The sequence below is a fragment of the Scyliorhinus canicula genome, chromosome 1, assembly GCF_902713615.1.
Source record: "Scyliorhinus canicula chromosome 1, sScyCan1.1, whole genome shotgun sequence".
Lineage (NCBI taxonomy): Eukaryota > Metazoa > Chordata > Chondrichthyes > Carcharhiniformes > Scyliorhinidae > Scyliorhinus > Scyliorhinus canicula.
In genome coordinates, this window is record NC_052146.1 from 290200909 (window position 1) to 290221832 (window position 20924).

Consider the following 20924-nt stretch of genomic DNA (forward strand, 5'->3'; position numbering starts at 1 on the left):
ACCCACATTCTCATACACTCACTCACACTCACACACTCGCGTACATCCACTCATACACGCATTCAGCCACTCGCAGTCAGACACAATCACACACGTACACACTTTCAGAAACACATACAGAACACACATGCACATAAGCACACAATAACCGCAAAGCACACATTCACAGAACACTCATGCATACTCACATACGCTCACACACACTCAAACACACAGACTCGCTCACGCGCAGGCACACAATCGCAAAAGCACGTACACAAAGACACGTACACATGCGCACACATTCACAGAAGCGCACATGAACAATTCTCAACCCAATCCAATAGACAGAAGATGACGTGTGGCATCTTTAGCTGATCATGATATTTTGTCAAATAACTAATCATTTAACTAAATGTAAAAGCAATAAGGTTTCCATCCAGGGCTGGGTTGGGAGGGAAGAAGGGGCGAGGACTCCAGGAAAAACCTGTGGTACTAATTTACTGGGTTTGTGCCATTGAGGAACCTTTCCCCTCATTCTTTTCCCCACACCACCTGCTTTCGAGAATTCTAGAATGGGCACAGCAACAAGGAGGCCATTCAGCCCATCATACCTGTGCTAGCTCTCTATAAGAGCAATTCGCCTAGTTCCAATCCCTGTTTCTTTCCCCCTCTGATAAACATCCAGTTGTCTTTTGAAAACGCCGATTAAATCTGCCTCCACCACACTCTCAGGCAATGCATCCCAGATCCTAACCATTCACTCTTTCTGCCTGTCGCCATTGCTTTTTATTGGTCACCTGAAATTGGTGTCATAAAATCCCTAAAGAGCAGAAGGAGGCCATTCGGCCCATCGAGTCATCACCGACCCTTAGAAAGAGCATCCCACCCAGGCCCAATCTCCCGCCCCTTCCCTGCAGCCCCATCTAGCCTTTGAGCAATTTAACGTTGCCGATCCATCTAACCTGCACATCTTTGGACTGTGGGAGGAAACCAGAGCACGCATGGGGAGAAGGTGCAAACTGCACACCGACAGTCACCCGAGGTCGGAATTGAACCCGGGTCCCTGGCGCTGTGAGGCAGTAGTGCGAGCCATTGTCCTGACCTTTGGGGTCCTTTGGTTGCGGGCCTTTCCGCCAGTGAGGACAGTTTGTCCACATGTACTCTCGCCAGACCCCTCATGATTTTGAACACCATGGGCCACAGGTACAGTGAGAACTCGGAAAATAAACGCTGGAGCGTTTGGCGGGCACATGGTAAGGCACCAAGAATTCCTACTGTTCTCGACAAAGCTCCATGGCAGGAGGAAGTAATGTCCAGGAGTTATAGTTTGCAGTGACAGCACGCAGCTGCTTGACGCGTCCGTGGTCAAAACTGGTTAATTATTCCCTGCTCCTCTCACAAACGAACAATATGCACCGAGTGCTCGATGCTGACACTTTGTTTTTGCCTCTCGTAGTCTATAATGTGGACTGCAGCACTGTGGATTGCCCCGCCATTCAGCAAGTGGTCTGCCCACCCGACAGCTACGAGACTCCGACCCGGTTGACAGCCGACGGCTGCTGCACTCTCCCGACACGGTGAGTCTTCCCGCTGCTGCTGCTGGTGAGAGGGGATTTCGTCACCTCACCTCCGGGATGTACAACATCAAACCCGGGCTGTCCAGTGGCTCGCTCTGTTGGAGGTTGTATTCATGCAGTTGCTCTTGAATGAAATGATGATTTTTTTTTATGACACCAGAATGGAGAGGCTGGTCTCGTGTCGAATCACTAATATACTCACGTCATAGCCAGAAGAGATGGGTTGACTTGGATTGGGGTCTCCTTACTAATGCAATTCTTTGATGGGTTAGACAAGGAGAAAACATTTCCACTTGTGGGGGAGAAGAGAACCACGGGCGGTAACTGTGGCAGTGACAGATTAATCCTACAAGAACTTTCACAAAGTGGTTAGCATGGAGAATGGAGTAAATCAGCCAGCTAACGTGGATCAGCTTATGGGGGAAGCTAGGTAAAACAACCTGAGCCAGAAAGGAAGAGAAGGGTTTGCTGATGGGGTTAGCCGAGGAAGCGTGGGAGGAGCCCCATGAGGAACCCAAATAACCCACATGAACTATTTGGGCCGACTAGTTTCTGTTCCGTGGATTCAGTCGAACTCGTGAGTACGCTGATCTGCGGCAGGGTGGTAACAGTGGGATCACAATTAGCCTCAGTAGCCCTGGCCAGGGCATTCGGTATCCCTCTTCCTGATCCTGATCAATTCTGATTCTGGCAGGGAATGTGGGCATGAGGTCAGAACAGGATTGGGAACAGCTCTGTGATGCCCTCTATGTTGCGATAGCCAACTGGGTTTTACTGCCGGTGAGACGAGGGCCAATGGTATTGAGTGTCGGAGCTCTCCAAGGAATGTAAGGTATTGATTTCAGGAATGGAAGAAATGGGGAAAAAAACAAGTGAAATCTCAGTAACATCATTTTATATTGCTGCTTCTTATTTTTTCTGACCAGTGCCTTTTTAGTTCACCAAGACAGGTGATATTAATAAGGTTTACTGGGGCATTTCTGTATTTCAGGTAGTCATTCTCGGCAGTGAATGCTCCTGGGTCAGATACAGCATAATCAGAGAATAGAACATATAGTGCAGAAGGAGGCCATTTGGCCCATCGGGTCTGCACCGACCCACTTAAGCACCCACTTCCACCCGTAACCCAATAACCCCTCCTAACCTTTTTTTTTGGTCACTAAGGGCAATTTATCATGGCCAATCCACCTAACCTGCACGTCTTTGGACTGTGGGAGGAACCCGGGGGAAACCCACGCACACACGGGGAGAACTTGCAGACTCCGCACAGACAGTGATCCAGTAGGAAACCTGGGACCCTGGCGCTGTGAATCCAAAGTGCTATCCACTTGTGCCACCATGCCGCCCTGTGCTACTGTGCTGCCCATAAGCAGTAGAGCTCATGATTGCACAACCCAAAGACACAGTACCAATCTCGCTAGACCTCCCCTCCTACTCCACAGGTGGGAGAATTCCCCATTATCCGAACCGCCTCTCCTCTGATCACCAGTTAGTATGAGATTAGGAACAGTTCCGAGTTTTGGTTCCATGAGCTCCAGCAGCTGGGCAGAGCCGGCCTGTACCGCTTTCACATTTTACAGCCAGGAGAGAGAGAGAAGGCGAGGAGGGTTTTTCTACTCCATTCATCCTGTGTTGGATCAAACCCGGATGGCATAGGTATAAAGCCAATGTCTATCTCGCTTGTCCCATGCCATTAGCCTGTAGGGAAAAGTATATCAATGGTGGGTGTTGCCAGGTATGAAGAAGCACACTGGTCCCTGCTACAAGACTGTCCCCAAATCTGTTTCCGTGGCTCCAACTCCCAGCATCTCAATTTATCTTGTGCCACGTGAATAATGGAGAAGGTGCCAAGGGAGCTGGTGCAGCTTTTGAACTGAATTCTATCCCTCAAGCCATTAACAAAATCGACACACACACACACAAAGAATAATCAGATGTGATGGATGATAATGCAACTTCAGGCCAGAGTCGCCTGCTTAGGAGGGGCATGGTCTCGCGATCTCTGAATGGACGCAGCGCCTGTGACTTTGCCCACCTGTTGGGCGCCCGCGTGTCTCGCCGCATGCCCGGCGTCAAAACGCTTATTTGTTGTGCCTTGTTTGGGCTCCAGGTGCGAGTGTTTGCTGGGAATCTGTCGAGTCCCTAAGTGCGAGGCGGGCACTGTGCCACGAATAATTTCCCCTGGGGATGGCATGCCTGGAAAATGCTGCGATCTGTTCGAGTGCTTCAACGGTACGTACAGATTTAATAATACTTATCGACTTGAGCTGTAAATATTTACAACAAAAAAAAAGATTTTTCAAGGTTGAGGGCGTGGGGTAGGGGGTTGGGGGTGTGGAAGGTGTTGGTGGAGGGATATTAATAAACCAGAATCAGGAACTCGCTCTGCACAGGGTTCGGGGGAGGTTTCAGAGATGGGTTGTTGTCAGCCTGTATTGATAGTACTTTAGACTAATTAAAAAAGAAGTCTAAACAGTGTCCATATTTAAACGTTTGAAAATGCCTGCAGTTCTTTTTTACAATCTTTGGTTAAAAGCCCGCAAAGTTTTAAAGCTTTGTTTTATTACTTCTTTCGCGCTCTTCTGCGTAACTTGATTGCAGTTTTTATGAATGTTTGAAAAGCGCAGTGATATAAAAAAGCCCATTAATAGGATATATATATATATAAAAATGGAATTGTGTATATTCGCTGAAGTTGTGAAACCTGCTTTTCTCTCTGCTTACTCCCATGTTTCCTCAGGCCATGTTCTATCCCCAGCCAAGAAAACTGTCTTTTTTTTTATCACTTTATCAGAGTTACAAAGCCAGAGCTCAGAGTGTGGAGATGGGCAAACCCCTAATCCAGCTCCTTGCCTGCTCCAGAAACCAATTCAAATTGAATCCAATTCATGGTCCCCACAAGAGAGACATACCAGATCCAGGCAATACACCCGACCTCACGCTCACCTCAGCCAAAAGGCTGAGATGTGGGGTACCCGAGGCACGGTTTCATTTATTGCCTATCCCTAGACATGTGACTCGGGGTGGTGATGGCATTGCATCGTCGCTGCTGCTCTCGCCCTTCCCTGTGATGGAGGGTCGCCGGGCTGGGAGGTGCTGTCGAAGTAAAGTTCGCAGACCTCAACCACTCACTGCCACAGAGGCGGTCAGGGCAGACTTTCCTGACACTCCATTTCGTGTGAGGGGCCTCTCACCGCTCTGCTTGCCCACAAGCGATGCAGCTGGGTGCAAGATTAGCCAGAATGGTAGGTAGGGCCCAACTTGATGCAGTGTGTTTTGTGGCTTCGACATGACCAGTTGCTGGGCTGCTGCAGGCTCTGCAAAGCTTTGAAGAATTAAAAACCTTTGCTGTTGTTGTGTTTGTGTTGTTGGTGTTGCTGTTGGAACTCCCCCACCTACAATGTCCCATAAACCCAGTAGCCCTTCTGAATTGATTTTTTAAAAACATTCTTTCATTGGATATGAGTCCTATTGGCAAGGCCAACATTTGTCATCCATCCCTAATCACCCTCGAGAAAGGTGGTGGAGAGCCGCCACCTTGAACCGCTACTGTACCGCTGGTGTAGGTACTCCTGCAGTGCTGTTAGGATTGGAGGCTTCATTCACTCGAGCCTCTATCGGTATTATGTTGGACTGACATGCCTCGTTCAGGCTCCCTGGAATTGACTCTGAGCCTCACTGTTGATCACCCTGCTGAAGAGCCCGTGTGAGAAAATTCAAGGAGTCAGCTGGCCACCCTCTGTCACCCAGCACTTTGGCAACATCCGTGTCCTCTGCACCCAGGCAGACCCTGATTGAATCCCTCACCACTTGCCCAACCAGTGTGCTGTGTAAATCAAAGAGCATCCAAAACTCCAGAGCCTGTTGCGGCCGAATGATAAGTTTGATATTGAGTTATTTCTGGAGGGCGCAGGAAAATGCTAATCCGAATGGAAAGAATGTGTTTTGCAAAGTATGAAGGACGCCTCCGACCATAACATTTATTACTGCTGTGGTATTCACAAACAGACAACATAGCAACACTCTGCATCAGCAGGATACAGCTACTTAAATATAGCAAATGTTTCGACTTTGATGGAAACTAAATATAGAGAATGCTGTGCTCCATCTTACTGAGACACTTGGCACGGTGACAGCAATGCCTCAAAGGGTAAAGGAATCCGCTTGACAACACCACAATTAATTTATTTAGACAACATTGGAAGAAGGTATTGCTGAATGATGGCAGTGTTGAAGCCTCGCCAAGCGTTCGCCCACCCCCCCCCCCCCCCTCCGTCTCATGCTTTTATTCAGATTGCAAGCTATCAGCTGCCTGTCTTTATTCCTTTGCCTCGGCACCTTTTTGCAGAGTTGTGAAGATGATTTCCCATTTTCTCTGACTTTGGTGCTAACGTGTTTCTTTTCCTTCTGCTAATCGAATTGTTTTGTTCAAAACAATTTGATAGGAGGGCTGAGGGTGGCACAGGGAATTGTACACAAGGGCAGTTCATTAGGCACTGAGAACCTGTATCCTGCAGCAGGTTTCCACCCCGACCTCTCACTTTTGGCGTCCGGAGAAGTCCGGAGGTTTTCTCACCCAATCTGGTTTCCAAGATGCAGACCAAACCAGAAAAGTTAGAAACCGGCCAGAAAAGATGGGATGAGAAAGCCTTCTTCTTCATTTTCTTTGTTTTGCACTCTCTCATTCTCTTCCTCCCGCTCTCTCTCTCTCTCGCTGGCGGTAAGGACCCCTTTTTGGTTGTGTTCGGAGCAGCTCCAGTCCAATTCCTGTAGAATCCTCTGGCGATACTTTTTGATTGCTGGGAGTGAGTTAGAAGTGAAAAATATCACAGAGCAAATGACCTGTTTATTGTCTATCCAGCCAATCTCACACAACCATCACATGCCCTGTGCATCACAGGACAAATGTTCCCTATTCCATCACACCCAGAAACCCGTTTATTGTATGTGGCCTGAAAAGATTTCCTCCAAATGCAAATGGTGGATAGTTGTTAGGAGCTCTTCAGTTGTGCTCCATCCAATATGTTGAGTGTCAAGTCCCCTTGCTTGACATGATGTGAAAGGAGACTCACTTTGGTGTGTTGGGGGAGGTGCAGACCGGTGTGTGGGGCGGCACGATGGCGCAGTGGTTAGCAATGCTGCCTCACAGCTCCAGGTACCCGGGTTCAATTCCGGCCTCGGGTGACTATCTGTGTGGAGTCTGCACTTTCGCCCCGTGTCTGCGTGGGTTCCCTCCCGGTGCTCTGAGTTTCCTCCCGCAGTCCAAATATTTGCAGATTAGGTGGATTTACCATGATAAATTGCTCCTTAGTGTCCAAAAGGTTAGTTGGGGTTACTGGGTTACCGGGATAGGGTGGCGGCATGGGATTAAGTGGCAGATTACTGCCCCCAGTATCATGGCACTTTGTAAGTGACGGTGTAGACTCAATGTGCTGGATGGCCTCCTTCTGTACTGTAAATGATATGGTCTATGGAGGCCAACTTCACTGGCACCTAAATGTGACAATCAACCATTCCCACTTTTAATTCTAAGAAGTTTGGGGGCAAAGTTTCTGATACCCCAAGACAATATTTTGTTTTGGAACATACAGTGCAGAAGGAGGCCATTCGGCCCATCGAGTCTGCACTGGCCCACTGGCTCCACTCTATCCTCATAACCCAATAATCCCTCCTAACCATGGTCACAAAGGGCAATTCATTATGGCCAATCCACCAAACGTGCACGTCTTTCGGGACTTGTGGGAGAAAACCGGAGCGCCCAGTGGAAACCCACGCAGACACAGGGGGAACGTGCAGAGTCCGCACAGACAGTGACCCAGCGGGGAATTGAACCTGGGACCCTGGCGCTGTGAAGCCACAGTACTATCCACTTGTGCTACCGTGCTGCCCCTAAATTGATGGTGGCATATCAGAAAATTACTCCTGCATCGTCCTCGATTTCACATCCATTCCACTCATTGCTTGTCTCAAGAAATTTATCTCTTGCTCTCCCTCACTCATTTCATAGAATTTACAGTGCAGGAGGAGGCCATTCGGCCCATCAGGTCCGCACCGGCTTTTGGAAAGAGCCTGTTTTTAGAAAGAGCCACGCACACACGGGGAGGATGTGCAGACTCCGCACAGACAGTTACCCAGGCCGGAATTGAACCTGGGACCCTGGAGCTGTGAAGCAATTGTGCTACCCACAATGCTACCGTGCTGCCCCCAGTATCAGTTGCTCGCAAATGTGTACTCTTGTTGCACTTCATGTTTTAATTTGTCTCTCAACCCTTTCCACCTCCGTGGTCTCTTGAAGGGGTATGGTTCCACAGTCACAAACAGCCTGCAGAAACCTATCGGGTTGTGTTAGCGCAACGTTGAATGTTAACCTTATCAAAAAGCCCAGTCATCCTTACACCCACACACAGATCCTTCCCAGCAGAAGACACTGGACGGTGGTCATGGACAGACACCGCGGCTGTTTTTATTCTCCGTGTCGGCCATGGCTGACTCTCCTGCCTCTGTGTCAGAAGGTTGTGGGTTCAAGTTACATTCTGGAGACTTGAGCACAAAATCTGGGTTGACACTCCAGTGCAGTACAGAGAGAGGGAGTGATGCACTGTCAGAGGTGCCGTCGATTGGATGAGATGCAAAACTGAGGCACTATGTGTCCTCTCGGCTGAATGTCAAAGATCCCACCGCACTATTTCGCAAAATAGCAGGGGAGTTCTCCCTCAAACTCTTGGTCAATATTTATCCCTCCAAATCAAGAGCAGATTGTCCCATTACTGTCACGGGAACTTGTTCTGGTAGCAGTCAGGAATTAATAATAATTTTTATTATTGTCACAAGTAGGCTCACGTTAACACTGTAATGAAGTTATTGTGGAAAGCCTCCAGTCGCCACATTCCGGCGCCTGTTCGGGTACACGGAGGGAGAATTCAGAATGTCCAAATTACCGAACAGCATGTCTTTCGGGACTTGTGGGAGGAAACCGGAGCACCCGGAGGAAACCCACGCAGACACGGGGAGAACGTGCAGACTCCACACAGACAGTGATCCAAGCGGGAATTGAACCCAGGGCCCTGGCGCTGTGAAGCAACAGTGCTAACCACTGTGCTACCGTGCTGCCCATCTAGTGGGGAGGAATTAAACGGAAGCCACAATCCAGTCAGCCATGATCTTATCGAATGGTGGAGCAGGCTTGAGGGGATAAATTGCCTACTCTGCCTTAATTCTTGTGTTCTTTTGTTGTTTACGTGTCAGCTGCCATGTTTTCTCCATTATATCAGTAACTACTACATTGGCTGTAAAGCATTTTGGGATGTCTTGAGGTTGTGGTTTTCTTTCTTTGTTAAGGCCTGTTTCATTGTCCGAAATACTGCCGCAGCTGAGGTCACGTGGCTCAGACTAGGGGCGGGATTTTCCGCCCCCACCTGTTGTTGGGATTGTCCGCTCCCGGTGAAAGTCAATGGACTTTTGACTGGGTCACCGAAACTCGTGCGACAAGTCCCGCCAAGGCGGGGCCAGAAGATCACAGCCTAGGAGTCAATCCGGGGGCGTCCTGATCTGTAAAGCGAAGCCTATCCACTGAGAGAAAAACCCCAGGTTTTTAACGAAAACAGAAAATGCAGGAAATACTCGGCAGATCTGGCGGTATCTGTGAAGTGAGGAGCAGAGTTAACATTACAGGTCAATGACCTTTAATCAGATTCTTGATGTATCCCAGCTGCTGTGATTTGCTGCAACGATGGTCCGAGCACCAGACAGGAGGGAGGTCTTACAGCGCAGTGTGTAGCGTCCCTACCTCTGGACCAGAACCTCCCAAGTTCAAGTCCAGCTCCAGGATTCGTTGGCCGCGGAAGGAGCGTTCATAACTTGGTTCAACTGGCTGCTAATCAGCTCAGGAATCCTTCCACTACTTCTCCGAAAGGGAAAAATGTGTGTGAGTGTGTGTGCTAAAGAAAAGCAGCAGGCAGGGTGCAATGGCATTTTAATGCACTTGGCTGGCTTGATACTCTCAGTTTCTCCTTTGTTCAAACATTCTATTTATATTCTTGGGCAACACCGCTTTTGACTCTCCAAGCGGGGGGGGGGGCAACATGCTTGGAGCAAGATGCCTTGCCTAGTTATCGGGCATAAAGTGGTAGGTCAGAGATGCAGAAAGCAGGAGGAAATGAGAGAGGAAGTCAGAGCATTATAGCTTGCAATAGAGAGCAGCAATTACAGTCATTCCAGGATCAATGTCGATCAGTGTCATCCGAGGCAGGAGCGGGGATTTGTGAATTCACGGCCCACTGCGGTCGATGATCTCAACTCACAGTATTTACCGCAGCTGGTCATTTGGTGGTTGGGTCTGTGGAAGAAAAAGGGAAAAGGCACCCCCCCCACCAGCTGAAACTCCTAGGTAACCCCGGAACACCCAGATAAAGAGAGAAGTACCTGTTAGTATTTTGTACAAATCTGGTCATTTTAAGGCACAGCTCAAAGAGAAAAAAGTAATCCGTCTTAAAATAAGTGAAAGCCAGTTGAAAAAAGCTGACGTGAACGGTTACCATTAACAACTGTCAGTTTATATATTGGTTTGTATTTGTGCAGTCCAAGTAGAAGTTATGTCTATATTTGTCTGCAGTTTGTAATGAAGCACATTCCACCCACAAGACCTTTTTAAAATCAGTTTAGATTTGCACAGGTTTGCATTCCATTGCGCAAGCCTAATAGATTGGGAGCAGGAGCATAGTGATTATCTTACTGGGCTGGTAATCTGGTCGGCCTGGATTGATGATGTGAAGGTAAGAGTTCAAAGCCCACCACAGGAGCTGGGGATTTTAAATTCAGTCGATTAAATAAATCTGGAATAAAATGCTAGTGTCTGTAAGAATGACCATGCAACTACCGGGTTATCATAAAAACCCATCTGCCTCACTAAACTTTGCTTGCAGGAAGAAAATCTCTTGTCCTTAACTCCGTCTGGCCTAGATGTGACTCGGGACCCACAGCAAATGTGGCTGACCCCGAACTGCCCTCTGAAAGGGTCACACAGTTGTCAAGAAGGCAACTCACCGTCACGTCCTCAGGGGCTATTAGTGATGGACGATATTGATTTTTTTTTTAAAAGCACATGGTCGAACGCACGCCCGTATACTGACATATGTACGCACATTCAGCAGTCTGGGTATGGACACGCTCATTGGCCGGAATTAAATTGCTCCGTTGGCCACATACCCTAACCAGTCATTTCTCCAACTCTGCATTCTTACTGGCGTGCCTGACCCACCAGGAGTGCACACTGCTCAGTAATGGTCAGAAGATCATGTGGACTGGCCACACAAATTGCATGCTCCACGACCGACAAGGCATCCCGCACAGAGCGTGAAACTGAAAAATATGACACCTTCCATGTCAGCACTTAAAAAGAGTTTTTTTTTTAAATTACCTTCACGTGGCACCCGATCAACTCTCTCAGAAATGCCCACAGCACCTTGCGTGCCATTCGCTCATTGTGGTTTATCGGAGTAGGGGTAGGGGGAGATGCTCGGAGGGAGAGACGTTGCAGGGCTCGGCAACTCCTGCAGTGGGAGGGGAGGTTAAAAAGTCATGTCTGAGGTTGTAAACTTATTTATGCTCCAGCCTCTTGTGTCACTGCTGAAGAATTCACAACACAGACAAACAGGAGCAGCATGCAGGAGTCTGCAGACAAACCTCAAGATGACAGACATTCCCAGATTCTTGTGGTCTACCAACCTGAACTCATTTCCATATCAGGGCTGGGCTCCACAACTGAAAGAGTGCGAGTGTTGTTGGCAGGATCCGTATTGCCCTTCTAGTCAACATCGTAGTCCCAGCTTCTGTTAGGAAGTACTCGCAGACATCTGGAGGCCACACATTGAAGCAACGTGGCTCCATGCCAACAAATTAAACATTTTTTGTGGAACTTTTCCTATTCTTTTTTTTTTTCCCAAAAAAAAAAAATTTGGCTTGCAGTTGCCTATACTTGTAATGCCTCCCAAATGTTTGTGGGATGACTACTTTGAACGAGCTCCATGATTGTCCCTGGAAAAGGGAAGTCGGTTCTTGGTGCTCTTGCGTGTCGAGATATCTTACCTCAGTCTCAAGGGCTCACTTTCATTGTCAAAAGCTTACTCCTGCTTCTGTACGGATTTAACTCTTTGTTCCTTGACGGCAGCAGTCTTGAACCAGATCCGATCTTTGCAGTTTTGCCTCCCATTATTTAGACGTGGGTGGACATTGCTCTACATATTTGCCACATTGTGTCGTGCCAGTTTATTATTTTCATTACCGTTCCGTCTTCACTCACCCCCGATTAAACCACCCCCACAACCTTTCCTCACACAGACTAACTAAGAACAGCCCGCAGGAGTGGGGACATACCCAGTCGTGATGCTGCAGCCATCAAGTGTGGCACAGGCTTGATGGACCAGCGGGTCTTTGCCTGCCTACCATCCATTTATGGAGACCTTGTAGGCTGAATTCTTGGGGGGGGGTGGTTGTGGTTCAAAGAAAGTAAGGAGAGGAAATAAGAGGTGGTGCAGTGGGGGACACGGGTGGTTGGGGTGCTGGGGAGAGGGTATCGGAGGGGCCTGTCAAGGTATCAAATGGAACGGAGCAGGAGGGCCGTACTAGATTGTAGGTGGGTGGAGGGTGATGTGCAGGACTGAAGGGCAATTTGGGAAAGGGTGTTGAAGTGTAAACGGCCACGGGGGGTGGGGGGGGGGGGGGTGGGGGGGGTTGCATGGGTGAAACATTGAATGTCACAATTAGACAATTTTTGTAAATACAATCAGGTGCATTTTAATAATGTCTACTGTCATGTTTCAATTGTAGTCTTTGAAGCTTCGTATTCCACCCCACCCCCAACCCGCACCATCCTGCAGACACCCCATCCCTGGAACATCTGCAATGTGGCAACAATATGTAGCAGGGCCCTTGGAGCCATGTGTAAGCACTCTCCCTCGCACACTGAGCCTTTATCCTTCAAACTGTTATGGTCCCAGGGGCCGAGCATTCTCTATACTACATGCTGGGGTTCCCTTTCAGTTGTCCAATTGGGATGACCTGGATCTCCGCTCACCCCCAATGATCCAGCTCACGTGCAGCAGTTTGAGATCTCCACCATTGAGGCCAGCCCAGCAATGGTGGTATTTCCCAAGTTCCAACACCGTTTTTCCCTCCCCAGTCACCCACATCCTATACTCCATAGCCATTGACCTCCCCACTGTTACCCTTCAACCCTCTCCCATCACCTTCAGCCCGTTTCCTCCCCGAGAACCTCACCCCTGTTGCATTGACTGTCCTGCCTTCCGAATCCAGGCTCATTTCCACATCTCCACGAACAACCCGCAGTGTCCCATCACACAATATCATCACCCCCCCCCCCCCCCCACTTTCCCACCCACCTCTGCCCTCTATTATCCTCACTATTCTCTCCTACCATGCCTACTCTTAGTTTTCACCCCATGAGTCCACCATTGACTCCACCAACCCTTCCACGTGAACACCATCACACCTCAACCCACCTCCATGCTCCTTCACACCTGAATCCCCCCCCCCCCCCACTCTCTCCATGCCCCTTCACACCTCAACAAACATCCCCCCCATGCCTCTTTACACCTCAACACACCCTCCCATGGCCCTTCATACCTCAACCCCCCCCCCCCCCCCCCCCCCCCCCAACCCCATGCCTCCTCTGGGTTTGAGCTTGTGCTGAAATTGGACAGGGTAGATGGGGTTTGAGAGGGATTGTATTTAGCATCCATTAGTACATAGAATTTCACATTTATTTCTCATGCCCCCAGTGTTTGAGGTAACCCACTAGATTCTGAGACATCTGACCAATGTACTGCATGTTGTCCAGAAGGGTTCTGTGCCAGCGCCATCCACATACAAGGATGAGACAGAGAGGCATGTAATTTGCAGAGTTTGCTGGTGCACTCTGAATCTGAGCCTCCTTCCACACAGCCCCCTTCACCCCATCTACCCCTACCAGACAGCAAGTGAGTTCTCTGGAATGATGAAGGAGGCACAGAGGTCACTCCTACCTGCAGTGGGAACGACTTCACAACATTGCCACTGAAGCTATGTCCCCTGACCCATTCATTGTGGTCAGTGTGAGCATGTGAGGCTTCATTTACCCTGGCGGAGTGGATGAGGATGTTCATTTTCTTCCAGCACTGGAGGGCTGACCTCCACTGGATTGCCTGAGCACTGGCAGCGACGACAACCTGCTCCCATGCAGGGTTGGTCTCCCTGCTTGGCCTCCTCCTTCCATAGCCTGCTTGAGGATGACTCCCAAGGACGAGACGCTGAATTAGGTGCCGGAGGCCCCTATCCCCTTCCTGACATCTCTACGAGCCTTGTCAGTCAGTTGATGTCCGAGCGCTGTTTCATGTTTAGTGCGTAGCCGAAGGTTGCCAACTCGGATTGGATATATCCCTAGAGCTTTCTTCACAAGGCCTCCTGCCTCTAACAGGCCCTTCCCCACGCTCCCATCATTGATCACTCAACATCTCCATCTTCATGGCATCCCACCGTCTCACGCCAATCAGGAAATAAACAGACTCTATGCTGATGGTGCTGATCGCAGCCAGACAACCTTTTTTTTAACCCCTGAACAAATAAGCAAAAGTGCTCAAAGAAAACAAGAAAAGAAACACAGATGGCTTTTAAATTTCAGATTGCAACCTACCCAATCTCCGTTCAAACAATACAGCTTATCTAATAATTGATGTGAGAAGCCTGCTTTTGAAAGAAAACTCTTCATTGAACCGTTCTTTATTGCATAAGGCATCAATTGCCACTGAGCACTATGATTGAAATTCTGATGTTCATATTAAGGAAAATCCTGTTTCTCATATAGAAAAAGAATATAATTTATGGAAAGGCAACGGTAGAGGACAAGATTCTGGTTGTTGACATTTCCCGTCTGTGCCCCATTTGGAACATTTTGCGATTTGCACTTTTGTGCTTCTCACTTTTCTTTAGTCTTGCTTTTGTTCACGTGCAGTGGGGTTTCCCTTTTCAATTCAATATTCATCCAGACCGTGCTCTGCTTCTGTGACGCATTGTTGACTGTAAAAGAAAACGAGTGCCTTCCACATTACTGATACAGTGGCTTCCAGTTCAATTCTCAAAGGAAGCCGAGGTACAGACTCTGTGCAAATACCCTATCGGGGTGGGGGAGACGTGTGAGTGTGTTTAGTCTAGAAGGCAACACATTCCTAACCCAACAGCGCACTACTCGGAGGGGGTCACAAAGGGTCAGCATTTTGTTTTGGAGTGGGTGCGCGCAGGCTTCCTGAACTCCTGGTGTCAGCAGTCAGGAAGAAATACTCACGGGTGTGGAATTTCCAGGAAGTAGCACACAAAACAAAACCAGAGCTTCTTCCATCAAGAGCTCGCACGGGCGAGCTCCTCTATCCAGAAGGGTTGCAGAGCCTCGCAGCGAAGGCTGGCTGAATAACGCGGGGAATATGTGAAACTAAATGTTGCAAATCAACAAAAGAAAAATGAATGGATAGGCAGCCCAAAACTGGCATGCGGAAAATCATCAAGTGGTGTTGAGGGTGCAGGCAAGTAGTAAAACACTAAGTGTAAATTGATAAATCTGCCATGTAGCAGCGCAAAGGCTAATTGAATGGGGTGATCAATAGGCAAGGATTGGCCATAATTCATGAAAAAAAAGAACATTTCCACGTAACCGGAATATTATGAGGCATAAAAGAGGAGGGTGATTAATAACTCTCTGTGCAAAAATGCATATACCCATCAGTAATTGGATCCAAAGGCTAAAATGTGTCCGATCGAATCGTGACATGGAGCAATGATTAGCAGTGCTTTATGTTAATGTAAAAGGATATAGTTCCTTTGTAAAGGTCCAGCATCAATAGGAGTGTCAGGAAGCTTGATCTCTGGAGCAATGATCTGAGCACAAATTAGAAGCAATAATGGGAATTATTTGAAGATGAGCACAGATTAGTGAAGTGCGTATAGTTCTGCGCACTGCACCTTGGAAAGGATATATGTTGACCTTGGTAGCTGGCCAGATTCACCAGAATGTTGCCATGGCTCCAAGGATTAGATTGTAAGAGAGTGTGGAAATAAGTCTTGTATCCTCTGCAAGAGAGGGGTTTTGGAGTGATTTGATTGACAGTTTGAGGGTTTTCTTCACAGATCAATAGATGAGAGGTAGAAAGACTTCATTCCACTGATGGGGAACTTAAAATCAAGAGTCTGTCTCATTAGGGCGGAAGTTAGAAAATGCTTCCCCCACACAAAGGGTTGAAAACAGTAGATGCTGATTTAATTAATGCTATTAAATCTGAGGTCAATAGATTTTTGATGGATAAGGATAGCAAAGGATATGTAACAAAGGCAGGTAAAGAAAATTAAGACATAAACCACCAATGATCTCATTGAATGGCAACCCGGGCTAGAGTGTGGGTGGCACGAGCAGCTCCCCTTCATCTCAGTGGGCTGCAAGATTAAAATTGGGCTTGTTCACTATCCATGACCCTATGTGTAAGATTAAAAACAATAGATACACGCCAGGTATTTCAGAATGAGCTTTAAAAAAATGCTTAATAATTTATATATTAGGGCAGCGCGGTGGCGCAGTGTGTTCACACTGCAGTCTCACGGCGCCGAGGTCCCAGGTTCGATCCCAGCTCTGGGTCATTGTCCGTGTGGAGTTTGCACATTCTCCCCGTGTTTGCGTGGGTTTCGCCCCCACAACCCAAAGATGTGCAGGGTAGGTGGATTGAACATGCTAAATTGCCTCTTAATTAGAAAAAACTGAATTGGGTACTCTAAATTTTTTTTAAATGCTTAATAATTTATATATTAATAAAACGGTCGTCAACTTCAAATGGTAAAAACAAATATTTACACTTTGGACACAGAGGGAGTGCACGGCTCTTGCAGTCAATGTGGGCAATCAGCACCCACCTCACTTCATTTCCCCTCGCTTTGTGTACGAATCACTTACTAATAGGAAAAAAACTACACAGACAGTAATCTTTTTCTTAATATAAATTTCGAGTACCCAATTCTTTTTTTCTCCAATTAGGGGCAATTTAGCGTGGCCAATTCACCTACTCTGCGCACCTTTTTGGGTTGTGGGGGTGAGTCCCACGCAGACACGGGGAGAATGTGCAAACTCCACACGGACAGTGACCCGGGGCCAGGATCGAACCTGGATCCTTGGCATCGTGAAGCAGCAGTGCTAACCACTGCGCCACTGTGCTGCCCATCAACACAGACAGTAATTAGCGGAATGTGGCAACCCCGCGCATGGGCAGCGGTCAGCAAAATGCCTCATGGCCACACTCAGAACGCAGATGGAACGCACGTATCCCTCGGGCCACTTATTACTGCTTGGGGGGGCTTAGTGGCCCATACTCTATTCTCATGATCCTATTGTCAGTGAAGCATTCCTTTTGCGAATATTCCTGCATCGAGCCAACCTCTGAAGCCACCTCCGGCTCTGCACTCTAGCTCTACTGAGCGATTAACTATGTAGCTCTCCACCACTGCCGCACATTGCTGTGCTCTGTTATCAGCGTCAGGGCCTTTAGCAACATGACGTTGCTCTCTTGACTCACCAAACCCTACCATGGTACCTCATCGCTCCCCATCTTCGAGAATCACCTTAAAAGGGCCGGTTTACATGTCCAGCCTCATGTCTGAACGCATCCTTGGTGCCGCTATGCATCCTTGCTCCAGTTACCCACCCACCCACTTCCGTCCACCCCACCTTGCAAAGAGCACTTAGGAGCTTGCATTGCAGTACATTGACGATGCTGGGATTGTGGTCCCAGGAGCAGAGAAGGGGAGATTTAAAAGAGGTGTTCAAAATTATGGCGGGTTGTGATGGAACAGATGGGGAGAAAATGTTTCCACTGGCAGGAGGCTGAGGAACCAGAGGTCACAGATTGAAGATAGTTGGCAGTAGAAACAGGGGGGAGTTGAGCAGAAATATTTTACACACAGCGAGTTACATAGAACATAGAACAGTACAGCACAGAACAGGCCCTTCGGCCCTCGATGTTGTGCCGAGCAATGATCACCCTAAAACCCACGTATCCACACTATACCCGTAACCCAACAACCCCACCCCCCTTAACCTTACTTTTAAGGACACTACGGGCAATTTAGCATGGCCAATCCACCTGGAATACGATCTGGAATGCCCTGCTGGGAAGGATTGTGGAAGCAGATTGAATGGTAACTTTCGAACAGAAATTGGATGGATCGTTGAAAAGAGGAAAATACACTTGCAAGGCCACAGGGGAGTGGAAATAATTGCATAGTTCTTTCAGAGAGCCAGCACAGGCAGGTGGGCTGAATGGCCTCATTTTATGCTTTATGGTTTCATGATATATGATAATCATTGCCAGTGCTTTTTTTTCCCCCAGCTAATGTACATATTGCAGAATATCTGCCAAGATTCTATGCAGTACCTTGGTGCGAGGCCACAGAATGGTCTGTCCTGTCCCACACCCTACCCTCCCATTCTGCTGTGTAGCTCATCTCACCTGGAGTGGGATTGAGGTCAGGTGCCTCCCCAAAGGATAGGATCACACCATTAAGTGTCCCTGTGTGGCTGGCTAAGAGTGGCCCTGACAGGCTTAGGTGCAAGTTGATTAACTGCTCTGCTGCAGGGGCTTTGAGGTTTGTGGGAAATAAGCAAGATGGGAAGGGAGGGGGGGGGGCATAACAATCTTTCTGCCTTGTAGTCTGCTCCTCCTTCCCATCTTACATTCATGTGTCCCTGCTGACCTCCCTATTCTGGCGTACCGAAGCATGCCATTGTTAGACCCGCCAAGGGAATTGATGGACAACAGCATTCGTTTTCCTTCCTGACCCAGACAATCGGGTCAAGTCTGAGGAAGTTCATCCTCTCCGAGTCCCCAAGGTGCAGTGAGACGAGAGTTCAAGCTCGGGTTTCCTAGAAGGGAGTTCCTGCTCTACCAGCGGACTGTTAAGACAGCCATCATCAGTCAGACTGTGTTTACGTCAACATGCTCAACCCCCCCCCCCCCGGAAAAAAGCAAGGGCCCTCTCTGGGCAGCTGGGAATGTTGTTCAGCTTCAAAGCTTTCCTAAATGCTTCACTAAGCAGGACTAAGAGCCACGTTTCCAACACAATTTCTCCTGCTCATACTTGTCTTTCAACATGTGATCCTTGGAGCCATCCCAAAGTGTGTGGCTGCATGTGAGTGAAAGTCTCCGCTAATGGTACCCCATGAAACAAGAATAGATAGCAGAGCGCTGGCTCTGTCCCAGAACATTTTAAGTTCTCAATTTAGTAGACAGCAGCCCATGTCGCCATGTCAGAAGTGCTGCCATGTGAGATCACGGCATGGTTTTCCTTGATGCCTACTGAAAGCAGACTCCTAATCATGGTTAATACTATAAAAACATGCTTCAGAAGGGCCATGTATTGCCAGTAGAGCTAAGCAGATGTGCATTCCCTTCCTGCCACGTAATTTGTTTTTTAATATCACTTCATGTTGTGTTCTATTTTATTTGCTGTCCATCACACCAAGGGGGTAAACCTGTGACAGGGCATTTGTTAAATCACCTAAGATTGCTCTTTGCCCACCTTGGGATTATTTGTTTATTAATTTTTTTATTTTTATAAATTTAAAGTAACCAATTCATACTTTCCAATTAAGGGGCAATTTGGCATGGCTAATCCACCTACCCTGCACATCTTTGGGTTGTGGGGGCGAAACCCACACAAACACGGGGAGAATGTGCAAACTCCACACAGTGACCCAGGGCCGGGATCGAACCTGGGACCTCGGCGCCGTAAGGCAGCAGTGCTGACCCACTGTGCCACCGTGCTGCCCCTGCCTTGGGAGTATGACTCTGTCACTCAGTTTCCTGCTTCTTGCAAATGTATTCAAACAAAAGGCAGACTTCCATTTGTGTCGCTGCTCGCATGACCCCCAGGCCTGTCCCACAGTCTTTACAGCCGACAAAGCACTTTTAAACTGCAGTCACCATATTAATGTAGGAAGCACGGCAACCAATTTGAACACAGCAAGCTCCCACAAACAGCAATGTGATAACGACCAGGTAATCGGCTTATAGTGAGGTTGGTTGAAGAATAAATATCGACCAAGAACCTGGGGCGAAATTCTCCGACCCTCGCCCGGGGCCGGAGTAAATCCCGCCCCTGCCGTGGCCGGAATTCTCCACCACCCGGGAATTGGCGGGGGCGGGAACCACGCCCCGCCGATCGGCGAGCCCCCTGCGGCGATTCTCCGGCCCGCGATGGGCCGAAGTCCCGCCGCTGGGAGGCCTCTCCCGCCGCCGTGGTTTGAACCACCTCTGGTGGCAGCGGGATCGGCGGCGTGAGCAGGGTCCTGGGGGTGCGCGGGGCGATCGGACCCTGGGGGGTGCCCCCACGGTGGCCAGGTCCACGATTGTGGCCCACTGATCGGCGGGCGGGCCAGTGCCGTGGGGGCACTCTTTTTCTTCCACCGCCGCCACGGCCTCCACCATGGCGGAGGCGGAAGAGAATCCCCCAGCGCGCATGCGCCGGTGCGGGGCGGCGGGCGCCAAAGGCCGCTGGAGCAGGTTTGGGCGTCAGTCGGTGTGGTGCCAACCGCTCTGGCACAGGCCTAGCCCCTCAATGTGAGGGCTTGGCCCCTAAAGGTGCGGAGAATTCCGTACCTTTGGGGAGGCCCGACGCCGGAGTGGTTGGCGCCACTCCGCTACGCCGGGACCCCCGCCCCGCCAGGTAGGGGAGAATCCCACCCGTGGATAGAAGTCCCCTGCGTCTTTTCAGAATAGTGCCCTGGGATATTTTACGACCAGACAGGACAGTTTTAATGTTTTATCCAGAGCTAAAGATCTCAACTCTCTCTTATACAAAAGTGCTTTGAAGCGAACTGCTTTTCAGCGCTACCATTCAGAATAATTGCTCAATATCATAGGTACTTGGGATCCATGCACCCACATCTGGCAGGGAACATTGGCAACACAATCACCATCCCTCCTGTTAGCATCAATGAGATGTCACTGGTATAGCCTCAGGTAAAGCAGCAGTAGCCGCAGAAAGTTGAAAGGACTTTAGTTGCAGCAATCATTGAAATACGAGTATGAGACAGACTGAATAATGTGTTTTTTTTCGGGCTGGAGGACTCCCTTCTGGTTTGTTTTGTCTTTTTTGTAACGCAGAGTCCATTACAGCATTTTCAACAGGAGTAATGATTGTTGACTCAGTTCTGCGGTAGCTAACTGCCTGGGGAGAAGAAATTTCACTTGAATTCAGATAAACCAAGCATAAATTACCGGAGTAAACACGCTCTCTCTGTTCCTCCAACTTTCCGCCTGCCACTGACTTAATTTCTTTCTG

At 48.7% G+C, this 20924-nt stretch overlaps 1 protein-coding gene across 2 annotated transcripts in view; it reads left to right on the forward strand.

Moving 5' to 3' along the window:
• crim1 (cysteine rich transmembrane BMP regulator 1 (chordin-like)) overlaps window positions 1-20924 on the forward strand; it is a 229807-nt gene that overhangs the window by 119544 nt on the left and 89339 nt on the right. For both annotated transcript variants that reach the window (XM_038815001.1, XM_038815002.1), the window contains exons 4-5: window positions 1439-1559; window positions 3670-3791. In XM_038815001.1, coding sequence (XP_038670929.1) covers window positions 1439-1559; window positions 3670-3791 — 243 coding nt within the window. The remainder of the gene's footprint in view (window positions 1-1438; window positions 1560-3669; window positions 3792-20924) is intronic.